At 36.9% G+C, this 14,781-nt stretch overlaps 1 protein-coding gene across 2 annotated transcripts; it reads left to right on the top strand.

The window, feature by feature from the left end:
• Positions 1–5,984: 5,984 nt before the first annotated feature.
• On the top strand, positions 5,985–13,066 carry LOC129236039 (opsin Rh1). 2 transcript variants are annotated; one of them, XM_054870218.1, is made up of 7 exons: positions 5,985–6,087; positions 6,176–6,234; positions 10,668–10,725; positions 11,446–11,936; positions 11,994–12,141; positions 12,230–12,507; positions 12,612–13,066. In XM_054870218.1, exons 2-7 carry the CDS (start codon positions 6,227–6,229, stop codon positions 12,736–12,738), a joined length of 1,110 nt encoding a protein of 369 aa, XP_054726193.1. In that variant the 5' UTR covers positions 5,985–6,087; positions 6,176–6,226; the 3' UTR covers positions 12,739–13,066. The 2 variants fall into 2 exon arrangements, with proteins under 2 accessions (XP_054726193.1, XP_054726192.1); XM_054870217.1 differs by having other exon boundaries at positions 6,012–6,234.
• Positions 13,067–14,781: the final 1,715 nt, after the last annotated feature.

Consider the following 14,781-nt stretch of genomic DNA (forward strand, 5'->3'; position numbering starts at 1 on the left):
AAGTCGATGCTCATTTGCTTTTACGATTCCAAGGAAATTGTCCCCCCCGTCAATGTAATTTTCTATCTTGGCATTTTGAAGCGTTTGTTCCATCGCATTCGTTGAATTCGCCCTGAATACTGCGAAGGAGGTAGCTAGCGCTCATTGTATGATAATGCACCATCTCATCGATTCACTCTTGGGACTGATTTTTTGACTAGAAAGAAGCATTTTATCCATCAATCACTCACCGCATTCGTCTGATATGGCGCCCTGTGACTTCTACTTATTCGAAAAATTGCATTTTGCTATGAAAGGAAAACGTTTTGCGTCCGTAGAGGCCATCCAAAAGCCTTGTACCGACATCCTGAAGGACATTTCGGTCAAAGACTTGAAACACTCTTTTGAAAAGATCGCGCAAAACAGTGAATCGAAGCCAGAGGGGACTATTTATATAAATAAATTTGAACTATTTTAATAAATAAACTTGAAGTTATCAAAACAAAGCTCCTGCCGTTTGTACTTTAGGTCAGTCTTGTTTATTTGAGACTTCACCTTGTATATATATTTGTTTTTTTTTTTTTGTTGATATTCTGTTGTTTTTAATGTTACCATAAAAATTCTAATTTGACATAGCAACCCCGCCACTAGGCTCGCACTTAGGTGCCTGTTAAACTCTCACCTAGGTGTCTGTCCAAAAATATAGGAAGAATAAGGTTTTATAACTTGTAATTTTGTTCAATGCCTTGCAATCTGCCATCCTTGTATTTTAAGTGATTGAAATCTTTATTTTTAGGTTTACGCACTTCATTGATTCTCTGTTTGTATACTGCAGCTGTGGAGTTCTCAAGTGTAAAATGTGATTGACGTACGAGGCCATTTGCAAAAATTATAGATCTTCCGAAAAGATTACTAATTTAGCGCCATCTTGTACATGGCTCCCAGTAGTGCAGTTTTTTAATTTTTATCTTTTTTACATAAAAACTTTTTTAAATTTGATAAATTCTCTAGTGTCATGTAGCCGTTTTTCTAAAGCAAAAGTTTACGATAATAGAATCATTTTAAAAATGCTTCCGTATTTACAAAAAAAAAACAAAAAAGAGTTTAAAATAATAAAAAATTTTGAATTACTTCTTTATTTATTTATTTTTGTTTATTTATTATTAATTTTTCATTACGTATTTATTTATTATAATTATTTTTTTTATTTATTCAATGATTCGACCTAATACCACAAGGGTTAACCTTATAACTATTAGATTTTAACGGTTTTCCAACATTAAAAAACTCCTACCTCACTCTGTGTAGAAGTTTTTGCAAAGATGTGTATCAATTCAAAGATCAATCGTTCGAAAACTGTTTGAGTTATCTTTTCCACTATTTTGAAAAATGTGGCTTTGATAACTTAAGGTATCCCAAGGCGATGTATGATATATATGTATCATACTTCGAAATTAAGCAAAAAATAGATTTTTTTAAATTCCTGGATGACGATGTTTTATGAAAATAACTGGGTACTTTTGTAGCTATGTTTAATAAAAAAAAAAATAAAAATTGCAAAAACTTTTTTGCACTAATAGTCATTTAGGAGGCCAATTTGAAACTAAGACATTGTAGTAACATTAAACGATCTTAGACTTTTTAGATCGTCAAATTCGAAAGGAAGCGATAAAGGCGGCATACATGCTCGAGTTAAATGGAATCTGGGGAAATGAAGAAAGCACTGGTCACTGTCAGATATACCACCAGTTGTCGGAGCGGTGCAAACTATTCTCGATTCTAGTGGGCAATCGAGTGCCTTTCGTTAGCTTCGGTAGGAAATATGATGTTTTGATCCCAGATAGAGATCAATGGTTAAGTCCAGAGAACCTATTAACGGGATATCAGCACACTTTCTACACCGACGGATCCTAAACCAGTGATGGTAGTAGACCAACCAACCATTCCTTATGGAAGTCTATGCCATCTTGAACGTGGCATACTAGCTAGTTTAGAAAAAGTGACGGGATAGCAGTATTGAAATTTTTAGTGGCAGTCAAGCTGCATTGAAACCTCTGCCTAATCCACGCTGCTCTTTGAAGTTAATCGATGAATGTAAGACAAAACTGAACAGTGTTGCAAAACACAACAAAGTTAGTCTTATTTGGGTGCCTGGACATTGTGGTATTACAGGGAACGAGTTAGCTGATAAACTGGCTAATAAAGGATCTGCAAGTATGCCACTAGGCCCTGAACTCTTTCTAGGTGTCAATTCTGCATCGATTCAACTATGGATTGACGACTTCATGAGGTCTGCCCATAAAGGGCGTTGGTCTGGGTTGAACTCGTGCAGAGTAGCCAAGTCTTTGTGAAGGACCAAACAGGAAAATATCGACCTTTCTCCTAAAATTCAGCAGAAAGTACCTGAGAGTACGGGTGGGTGTAATTACAGGGCAAATGCCTGTGGTCAGCATATGGCTGCCATGGGGGTCGTCGACAGCCCGATATGCCTATCCTCTCTTGAGGATGACGACACTGCAGAGCATTTTCTCTGTAGCTATGCGGCGTTTTCCAGAATCAGACTTAGGATATTGGATTGCGATATACTGAGTATGGATAAAGTTCATACACATCCTCTTCCAAATCTCTTAAGATTCATCAATGAATCCAAGAGATTTGTGGAAGAGTGACCTCACACTAATTTTTTCGTCTTAACACCCATATTTTATTTTTCCTATCTCTCTATTCTTTCTACTGAAATCTTTCCAGGTATAGTACAATGATCTCCTGACTGAGTGCTTGGACTTGTCCAACCCCCCACAAATCTAATCTAAAATCAAACGAAAAATAAGGAACAGGATATAATAATTGTTGACGAAAATGTCTAAATTTTAGCCTTGCAGGGCAGCATCCAAGCAGTTACCGTAAAAGGAACTTGACGGTTAGCTTTAGAAGCTCCCTTGAATATCTCCAATCTAACCGTTATCGAAAGGCCTTCAAGACTGCGCATGACAGTTTCTTACCTAGTCAGCTCATCAACCATACAGTTTCCTGCAATGTCCCTATGTGAATGGGGTGGTTGTATGATTTTATTTTTGAGTATTAATTCTATCCACCTACATCTTAGATTGCTTATTCCGAATTGTACAAGGGTTTGAGTATTTGCGCCGCTCTTTTAAACAAGAGTCTGCTATATCATGATTTCTTTACTACGCTTACGTGCCTGTTGGCCACCCCTCTCCTGATCAAATATTTATATGTTTTTCGAGGACATTTCACAATGAAGTATTGGGTTTGGGAATAAGTTTACATCGTTTTTTTATTTTCGTTGACTTTACAACGGTTTATTTGCTGTTTGGCAAAGGGTAAGTATGCTGTTTGGCAAAGGGTAAGTATGAATTTGCGACGTGTTTGGAAATGGTGTCATAGACGAGTTTTCCGATCATAAAACTATTCTCAATCACCTTCATTCAAGGGGATTTACCGAAAAATTGGGAGTGCCTCACGAGCTCAATGAAAAAACAAAAACACAAAAAAAGTCGCCTTCAGATTGCTTCTCAGCATCTCCCCGCCATCGAGCAACACGCGGTCATAAACAGCGTTTTTTGTACCGAATCGTCAAGGGAGATGGGAAATGGTGCCTATACATTAATATGAAGCAAAAAAAGGAATAGGTTGCGCCAGGAGATACGCCAAAGCCGAGAGTCAAGCTATCCACAGAAGGTTATGATATGTGTTTGGTAAGACTGGGAAGGGCATGGTACACTGGGAAATGTCACGGTCAACAAGTTCTATATTGCCTAGCTACACCGCGTGAATGATAACAAATAGGTCCGTAAAAACTGGCACAACAACGAGTTTAAACAAGAGTCTTCCGTAAAAATGCTACAAAATTATTCCCCAACCTAATATAAAGCTTATTCGTTTGAAGTGTTTGCTTTCCCAACTTTATAAAATACGTTTCTGCCTAAGAAAGATAATGAACTTTAGGTTTTATATTTTTCAACTTTTCAACACTACGTAATTCGATATTTTTATCAAAAAGTTGTATATTTTTGGGCATTAACTTACATATAACGTTTTCACTTACGACCTTTATCTGTTATTTTTTTAGTGAGTTGAGAAATTCATCTCGCCAAAAAGATGGAGTTAAATCTTGAAGATTTTCGGCGATGATTTATTAGGATTTTCGACATGGATTATCGAGGCAGGAGTGTATTGATCATCTTACTTCGACTTTTGGCGTTGAAGCACCACGCTTATCCATTGTGAAGCAACGAGATCCAAAGCGGCCGTTTATCCTTGATCCCGTTTATCAATTAATAACGCAAGACCGTCATGTGACTTAGCGCGAAATATAGGCATACTTGGGCATTAATGGCATCCGCATACATTCGATATTGCGTGAACATTTGGTCGTCAAGAAGATCCAAGATCTCGTTGAATACCACATAATTTCAAAATAGCCCGAAAAACGATTCGGACTCATGTCGATTGCTATAAAGAAATGTTGAAGAAATTCAGCCGCGGTAGTTCAAAGCAGATCTATAGCATCGTACTTGTAACAGGTGAAAAATCTTTACCGCATGTATGTTGCACGACAAGCTTAATCCAATAAAAGTGGTGCATGGAGGAAGCACCTCAAAGCAAATGGTCGCCAGAAAATTATCGTCGGCAAATCGGGTCAAGTCGCAACTGTACCACTACAGAGACTTAAAACAGTCAATTCGGAGTGGTACACAACAATTTGTTTGCCAGAAGTTTTCGAATATTTAAGGAAAACTAAAGGACGGCACGAATCAACCTTCACCATCATAATGCGAGCTCTCACATATCGATTCACACAAGAGAGTTTTTGAGCACTCAAAAGTTCTTAGTAATGGATCATTCGCTCTACAGCGCTGATTTGGCACCTAATGATTTTTTTTGTTGCCGAGAATCAAAAATGAAATGCGAAGTTAACGCTTTTCAATGTCTTGAAAAGCTGTTGAAGGCTTTAAACAGCTCGTTTTGGAGGTATCCAGAGTGAGTGGCAAAAGTGCTTTGGTTCAAGCGAATGACGAAGTGTATTGACTTCCAAGCAGAATATTTTGAAAAACCATTTTCATTATTATTTTACTGTGTTTTCATTATTGGGTGCAAAATTTAAAAGCCAACCCTCGTATTCTCACCTAAAATATTGTTAAAGATTATTTTAACTATGTACCTTCATTAGTTCCCCTGTAAGGAGGAAATCACTTCAATGCGTCACTCATACGCCCCGCTGTACCACGAGTCACTATCGATCGCCGGCAGGTATGAGCTTAAACAATCGATCTCAGTGGCCGAATAGGTGCAAATTGCTTTATTTATGATTATTTATATTTTCTATTTACTCTGTCATACCCAAAGTGCATTTTTGAAGAATTGCAAGCGAAGGCAAATGATGATAATGAAATATTTAATAAACCGACTATGCACACATATGTATGTGTACATGTGTATGTGTATTTGTTAGTGTTGTCAAAACATTGAAACACTTTTGAGAAGCCGTTGAAATGTGCCTATTGACATTGGCATCGACAGAAAAATTACCGTTAAAAGATTGTATACAAACAATAACCCAAAATAGGCGTCGAGGTGGTCAAAAGCAACTTATAAAAATATTACACTCGTAAGGTGGCTACTATCGATACGTTTGGCATAAATACACACTTATATATGTGCATGTGCACAAAAAAGGGGAAGACAAAGCTTAAATATAATGCGCTTAAAACAGTTATCGGCTTTGAAATACCGTTTTTACAAACAAAATTCGCATACGATTATTATCGTTATTGTTGCCATTTCATGTAGTTCAAATTATCTTGAGCATCAACGTCCAACGTCATTATCACCATTACGTTACGTTATTTTCACATATTTCTAACATTAGTTATTCTTTCTTTCCCACGCACTCTTACGTCTGTGCCATGTGCCGGCGAGCCCATAATTTAATTTACCAAAACTATTGCCGATTGAAACTTGTAGTGGCTGAAAGCCTTACGAACCTATAAAAACAGTGGCAGTATGCAACTTGCCCGTAGGTTCTGACGACAGATCGCCGCGAGCAGTCCACTCCTGGAATTATCCCGAAAAAATTAAAAAAAAGTACTTTACTTTAAAAGAAATGAGATTTATTCCTTAATTTGCATCTTTTTTGAACGTAAATTAATTAAAAAATCTTTCTGCACGAAAGCACATATAGGGATATATACCGGACACCAACAACAACAGCAAAAACTACACAATGGAGAGGTACGCATGCATGTTAATATATTTTCCAAAAACAAATGAAAAGTGACTTGGTGCCTTAAACAGTTTGGTAAAGTGACTTTGAATGGTGCTTGAAAAGATTAGAATCTCCTGCATGCGCAGGATAAGTATTTGTGATTCGACGAATATTTTGTGAGAATTCTAGTGAGGTTTTGAGGGTGCATTCTAGTTATTATGGGGCGATTCATAGTGGCCGCTATGGCCGAGTGTGGTGGTGCGTGACTACCATTCGGAAGTGCGAAGGTTTGAAACTCGGTGCACAAAACGCTAATTGTTAGAAAAAGATTTTCTAATAGCGGTCGCCCAGCGGCAGGCAATTGCAAAGCTCCAAGTGTATTTCTGCTATTAAAAATCTGCTCATAAAAAACCTTCTACCATTTGGGAGAGACATAAAATCTGTAGGTTCCTCCATTTGCGCAAAGGTAGCAAGAGGCACACCACAAATTCGAGGAGCAGCTCGGTCAAATACACAAAAAGAAGGGTGTAAGCGCCAATTTATAAATGCATAATTCACAGTGTCTAATTTGTCGCGTTTAACGGTAAATGATTTGACAAAAATTCTTATTAAATATTAAAATCAAGGTTATTATTAACATTAGTTTTAATAGTTTAATAAAAAATGTTGGCCTTGTAAGCAAGAACTAAGATTTTACCTTTTAAAATTTTAATCAAATCATATCGTTTTACGACAATTGTTGACATTGTGTTGTTGTTTCGTAAAAAACATATCGAACAGCGATACATCTCCGCTACATGGTTTTTTTTTTTGTTTTGTTATTGAAAATTAAAAATTATAACCTCACAACACCGTGCCCATGGTCCTGCGTATCTTTCAAGCAGAAGTCTTTGCTGTAGGAAAGGCTGCTGAATTAGCATTCGCAACGACATCGAGTAACTCCAAAATTAAAATACACGCCAAGCAGCAATATAGGCAATAAAATCATATGAAATTTCATCTAAAAACATCCTAAAAAACAGAGAAGCCATAGAGAGACTGGCCGCAGCAGACGGGTGCACATCTATTGCGTACCAGGACATAAGGGCATTGCAGGAAACGAAATTGTAGATGAGATTGCCAATAGCGCAGTTTACATGACAACAAGAAAAGACACACTAAGCCCCTTAAAGCCGATCTACAACGACATCGGCGCGGACATGAAAGGGCGGATAGACAGGAGGTGGAAAAATCTAGCCACTTGCAAAACCGCGAAAGTCATGTGTACACAGAATGCAGATAAATACGCTGGATTCGTACTACTTCGGTCTAGAAAAGAAAACAATACTATCGTAGATATACTGACAGGCCACAATTTGCTAGCGCCACACGCATACAAGGCAGGAATTTCAAACAATGACAGCTGCAGATTTTGCAATGAACTGGAAGAGAGAGAATCTTTAGAATACCTTCTATGTTCTTCGCCTGCAGTAGCTAGAACACAAATGAAATGCTTAGGAGCTTTACAATATGAGAAGTTGGAATGTATCTCGAGGTTGGAGCTTCAGAGTCTACTTAGAGTATACTACAGAGGAACGTAAAGGTGTAGCTTCACATGGTACCACTAAAGAACAATATGTCTATGTGATGGCTTTCAGTTAGGCAGGTCAACCTAGCCCAACACCTTGTCCATATGTGTATCGCACTTTCAATGGCAAAAGAGTTATTTACGATTTCAAAGGCAAAAGGTTCCAAGTAGAAATAGCATAGCCCGTCGGTAAATGTAGTATATACAAAAAATCTTGTGGTTTTGTTGAAGTAAAACAGTTTACCTAGAAGATGGGTTGAATTTGATTACTGTGCAGTAAATAAAGTTAAGCAAATGATCTCATAGGATCACATACATACACATACAGTTATTAGAAAATACAAGTCTTCAGCACAGCTATTTAGCTGAATTGAATTTCGCAGACTGATAAAAATTCTAAACCAAAAGCCATACTGCGCCCTTCTGACGTGCTGAATCCGAATTTGACCTTACTTACTTACGTACTTACTGCTGTTCTGATCTCCTTATGAAGCATAGGGTCAGTGGACACTGTAAACTGAAAACCTACATACGATATCTCGGAGACTAATATAATTTGTTTTGTTTCAAAATGGTTTTAGAGTTGTACTTGGAAATAAAGTTATGATCTTTACAGAAAAAATATTTCATGATGCTACATAACCTGAAATTCTACCAAAAATCATTTTTCCTTTTTTGCACTTTAAAATGTGACAACTAAATTTTGTCTGCCTGTGCTTTCAACAATTATACAAACTGCTGCATTTGCAAAGGCCTTTCTGAGACCTTCGCCCTACAACGATAGAGGAAGAAATGGCTTCAGTTTCCTTAAGCGACAGCAGATATCCAAAAACAAACTTATGTCTTATACATGTAAATAGGACTCTCGGAGGACGAAGATCTCTAGATCTTTTTTTTTTTTTTTTTTTTTTTTTTATTTAAAACTTTATTTTGTATTCTGTCTATACTTACAATTCTTAGAAGACATTTTACAAATATTTGGTAACATTTAAGAGTGGCTTTGATTTTAGTATTAAAGGAATATTTCCAGTGAAATATCCTTTCTAATAAATATAATAATAAATAAATTAATTCAATATTTTATAGATGGCTCTTGGACGAGCTGGATTGGTGTTTTTCTTTTCAACCTTAGAAAGACACATGATGGTGACATGAGGGTAGAGGCCAGCTCATTTGGGTGCGATTGAAGTCGATTTCGGTATTTACTGGCTACATTTTGAATTTCCTCTTTTATTGAAGGGATGTCTAAGTCTCGATGAATTTGGGCATTTGTCACGTACCACGGAGCGTTGACTAGGGTGCGTAGAGTCTTGGACTGGAAACGCTGCAGGATTTCCAAGTTTGAATTTGACGCAGTACCCCACAGTTGGATTCCGTAAGTCCAGACTGGTTTTATCATAGATTTGTAGAGGATAAGTTTGTTGTCCATTGAGAGGGTGGATTTGCGGTTTAGCAGCCAGTACATATTACGAAATATTAAACCTAGAGCTTTCCTTTTTGTAAAGATATGCGTTTTCCACGTAAGCCGTTTATCCAAATGAATGCCTAGATATTTAGCACTATCACATTGCGGAATTGGAATACGGTTTAAGTTGATTTGTGAGCAGGTGGTTCTTTTTGTGGTAAAGGTTACGTGTTGAGATTTATGTTCGTTTACTTTCAACCGCCAGCTCCGGAGCCATTTGGAGATTTTATTTATGCTTATTTGGAGCATATAAGAGGCTTCCACGGGATCCACTGCTGTCGCCATAATAGCGGTGTCATCGGCAAAAGTGCCAGTTAGTACACCTTTTGAGGTTGGCAGATCGTGTGTAAAAATTAAGTACAGGATTGGACCTAATATACTGCCTTGTGGGACCCCAGCTTTAATTTGTTGGAAATTGGAAATTTCATTTTCGTAATTTACGTAGAACATTCGTTGGTTTAGATATGATTTAATGAGCAAATAGGCATTTAGTGGTAATTTCTTTTTTATTTTAAAGAGTAGGCCTTGGTGCCACACTCGGTCGAAGGCTTGTGATATGTCTAGGAAAACTGCTGAACAGATTTGTTTTCGGTCGAGCGCTGTTTGTATTTTTTCGACAAGTCTATGGACTTGCTCAATTGTCGAATGCTCATTCCTGAAACCAAACTGATGTTTCGGAATTATTTGTTCGCGTTCGATAAAAACCATTAAACGTTTAAGGAAGATCTTTTCAAAAACTTTTGACAGTATTGGTAGAAGACTGATAGGGCGATAGGATTTCACTTCATCGCCTGGTTTTCCTGCCTTGAGCACCATTTTAATTTCTGCTACTTTCCATTGAGCTGGGAAAATGTTTCTGGTTAAGCACGCATTAAACAAATGGGTAATGAAATTATAGGGTTCAGGAGGTAGTTTTTTGAGAATTTCGGCCGTGATGCGATCATATCCTGGTGCCTTGTGATCTTTTAGCTTTTTAATAGTGCTAACTATTTCACTTTTGGTGAACTTCTTCATCGGTAGCTCCATTTGGTAGGGTTCGTTTAAAAAGGCAGCAACAGTGCTGTCAAAACAAAGATCAGCTTCAGTATCGTTTGGTGTAAAAATATCTTTTAGATATTTAGAAAAAAGCTCAGATTTCTCGATCTAGATCTATTTTAGCTCTTTTAGATTGGATTTTAACTCAGCGTGCTTTGCAGTTTAAAAGGCATATTTTTTGCTAATATCGATATCGATGCTGATTGTTGGGCGTACAAAATTGAAAGCATTGAAAAATTAAAGAGACACATAGCTCAAACCATCTACGCTCTAACTATTTTTCAGAACCCTCACTTATATTTCTCTCTCTCTCTCTCTCTCTCTTTCTTCCTCTTCCTGCACTTACTCACTCTCCACCGCTTCCTCTCTACACTTCTTCATGAAATCATCAGTTTACAATCATTGGGACCGCATTTTGCCGCACTGTCCAATGGATCAGTCACAGACAAGGTAAGCTGAAAAAATTAAAAAATTATAAAAGAATAAAAATTAATGAACAAAAAGAGTGTATTTAAAAAAAAAACAGCTCCCTCTTAACAAAAATAAACACTTCAAGAAACAAATAAGGAAAGTTTAATTCGGACCGGGCCGAGCTCTGTAATGTAAAAATTTTATTTAAGCTGGCTGTTAGTTTTTTAAATCGGGCAAGCCCATAAACAATGAGAGTTATAGTTTGTAACATTAGGCGGATTAATTGAAAATTTGCATTTTTATTATTTTTATAGAATTATTATTATAATTTTTGTATTTTTTTCATTATAGAAAAGAAGTTACTCATCAATATAAATTTTCTGCACTAAATCTGCTGAAACACTATTAAAAATTAAATTTTTTTTTCAACTGTATTGCAGCAAATACTGTTTTATAGATAAAAACTTCCGGGCATATGTTTTTTGTGAATTACATTTTTTTCTAGTATAATAGTTGAGACAAGTTTTTTTTATTTTTACGCCACGTAGTGGAAATATTGATTTATAGATAAAAAAAAAACTACATACGCCGAAAAATGATTGCAAACTTTGTAAATTTTGATCATTCGTTTCAACTCGGTTTTGATATTTTATCGCGCGACTGAAAATTCTTCACCTTATACCAATCGCCATTACCTATAAACCTCTCGTATCTTCAAAAATAATCTCAGTCATTCATAAATGTTTTCTCTTGGCTTAGGTGACGCCCGATATGGCGCACTTAATTCATCCATACTGGAATCAATTCCCGGCTATGGATCCCATTTGGGCGAAAATTTTAACGGCGTACATGATCATTATCGGTTCGATTTCATGGTGTGGAAATGGCGTGGTGATTTACATCTTCTCGACAACGAAATCGTTGCGTACACCTGCTAACCTACTAGTCATCAATCTGGCGCTCTCCGATTTCGGCATAATGATCACGAATACGCCAATGATGGGAATTAATTTGTACTTCGAGACCTGGGTATTGGGGCCGGCTATGTGCGATCTGTATGGCGGCTTGGGGTCGGCCTTTGGTTGCAGTTCCATCTGGTCGATGTGCATGATCTCATTGGATCGTTATCAAGTCATTGTCAAGGGTGTAGCTGGCCGACCAATGACCATTAAACTGGCGCTAATGAAAATCGCCTTCATCTGGGCAATGAGCAGCATTTGGACTTTGGCGCCAGTGTTCGGCTGGAGCAGGTAAGTGGTGTTAAATAAGTTGGATATTGCGTATGCTCTATTTTTGTGGACCATTAGGTATGTGCCTGAGGGCAATTTGACTTCATGTGGCATTGATTATTTGGAGCGCGATTGGAATCCACGATCATATCTGATCTTCTACTCCATCTTCGTCTACGTTATGCCGCTGTTCTTAATCTGCTACTCCTACTGGTTCATCATTGCTGTAAGTGAGGATACTTCAAATTGGCACGAATTAATTTTAATGCATATTCCATTCTCCTTCATATGGCCTGGTGCTTCCACTTACATAGGCTGTATCAGCTCACGAGAAGGCCATGCGTGAACAGGCCAAGAAAATGAATGTCAAATCTCTGCGCTCCTCTGAGGATGCCGAGAAGAGTGCCGAAGGAAAACTAGCCAAGGTGGCGCTGGTCACCATCTCACTGTGGTTCATGGCGTGGACACCATACTTGGTGATCAACTGCATGGGTCTATTCGAATTCGAGGGATTGACCCCACTTAATACCATCTGGGGCGCTTGCTTTGCCAAATCGGCCGCTTGCTACAATCCCATCGTATACGGCATCAGGTAAATGTTAGGAAATTAAACACTGAAATCATAGGCAGTTTGCAATAGAAGTTTGACGCACCCACTACTTTGTCTCTCTCTCTCTCTCGTTTACTATCAATCAGCCATCCTAAGTACCGCTTGGCGCTGAAAGAAAGGTGCCCATGCTGTGTGTTCGGCAAGGTCGACGATGGCAAGTCCAGCGATGCTCAATCGCAAGCCACCACCAACGAATCAGAAACCAAGGCATAAATGGTTGGAGTGTGTGTGCCCGCACTCAGCGATACTAATGACAGCAACAAATTCAATAAAAACAGCATCAACAGCAACAAGATGGAAAATAACAACAGCAATAACAACAACAACAATGGGAAAAACTTGCAGCAACAGAACGAAACGCTTTCGATCAACAAAGAAATGCAATTCTTTTATAGGGGAAAGAGCGAAAATCTTGTATATGAGTATAATTATTTACTTACATATATAAACAATAAAGTGCAACGTCATCAAAGACTTAAAAAAAAAAATAAACAAAAAAATAAAACAGCAAACGAACTTGTAAAAAGTTGATAAAAAAATATGGTTGTCTTTTATGTTTTATGCAAGGGAAAAATAAAATAAATATAAAAAACAAAAATAAAGTAAATAAAAATAAAAACAAAAAAATTTCATAAAATAAAATAAATAAACAAAAATAAATAAAACGATATAAAATAAGATTGAGGCCATAGTAGCCATAGCTCTAGGCTATAATCTAGGCTATGAAATTGCAACCCTACAGCTGCTACCTGTTTAAGTGCCTTGGTACATGGCTTTTCCTTCGATGCTTGACATATAATTCTGACCCACGATGCGCAGAATACAAAGGTGGCGCTCAAGAATGATAGAAACAAGGTTGCGCCCATCAGAGAGTGCGTGGCGTCACATTACTGAGTTATGCTGTGTTGCCAACCATTTGCTCTTCGCAATAAATTTAGTGCTTTTTTATTCCCAAAATGCGAAAATATTAAGTTTGGTTTTTGTTTATTTTTTAAATTTAAAGCTACTGAAACTGAAAGTTAAAAAAAACTGTATTACTAAACAAAAGAAGGTTAAAAAACGTCACTCTGAGATTTTTCTGAGTTTAGTGCTAATGAAAATTTGTTGATTCTTATAAAATTTGATATTTTGAAAGTGCAAATTTAAGTTTTTGCTCATTTTAAGATTATGCAAGAATATTAAATCCTGTTCTCTTAGCTCTTCTTAACATTGAAAACCTTTATATGTATATATATATAATATATACAGGGTTGGCCATCTTAAACTGACCCATGTGATTATTAAAAAAATATGGAAAAAGAAACATTTTTTTGTGTTTCATTGTGAAAAACATTTAATTTAGTTCAAGGAGATTCGTTTACATCACTTTTTGAATATGATATCGCGCAAGTGGTCGCCCTTAGCTCGTATAGCGTAATGTGCGCGTTTTTCGGCGTTTTCCATAGTTTTGGCCAGCATCTCGGCCGATATGGCGGCTATTTCCCGTCGGATATTGGCCTTAAGTGCGCCTAGTGTCTTTGGCTTGTTGACGTAAACCTTAGATTTCAAATTACAGTAAAAAGTTATAGGGTTACTCAATGGGTCAGTTTAATATGGCCAACCCTGTACATATATAATTGGCGCGTACACCCTTTTTGGGTATTTGGCCGAACTCCTTTTTCTATTTGTACGTCTTGATGTTGTTCCATAAATGGATGGACCTACAGTTTTAAGCCGACTGAACGGCAGATATTTTTTATGAGGAGCTTTTCCATGGCAGAAATACACTCGAAGGTTTGCCATTGCCTGCCGAGGGGCGACCGCTATTGGAAAAAACTTTTTCTTAATTTTGGTTTTTCACCGAGATTCGAACCTACGTTCTCTCTGAATTCCGAATGGTTGAAAAGCGTTTGAATTTACTGAATGTGAATGAAAACTATAGAGGTGTAATCATTTTTCCGGTCCTCAATCCTTAGTGGGACATAGGGCATTAAAAGGTGTATTCATTTTTACAAAAAGAGTACCTTATCTTGTTACATAACCTCAAATATAGCAAAAAAGTCGTTCTCTTAACAAAATAATTTCTCTTAACAAAAAATCATAAATTAAATTGTACATAACCATAACATATTTATTTCAAAGCGCACATTTTAAAGACAATTTGTCACGCATACAAAGTTCTTTAAGTAATTCAATACAAATTTGGTATTTTATTTTATAAATAACAAAATTTGGCATTTTATTTTATAAATAATAAAAAAATAAATAACAAAAAAT

The sequence above is a fragment of the Anastrepha obliqua genome, chromosome 1, assembly GCF_027943255.1.
Source record: "Anastrepha obliqua isolate idAnaObli1 chromosome 1, idAnaObli1_1.0, whole genome shotgun sequence".
Classification (NCBI taxonomy): domain Eukaryota; kingdom Metazoa; phylum Arthropoda; class Insecta; order Diptera; family Tephritidae; genus Anastrepha; species Anastrepha obliqua.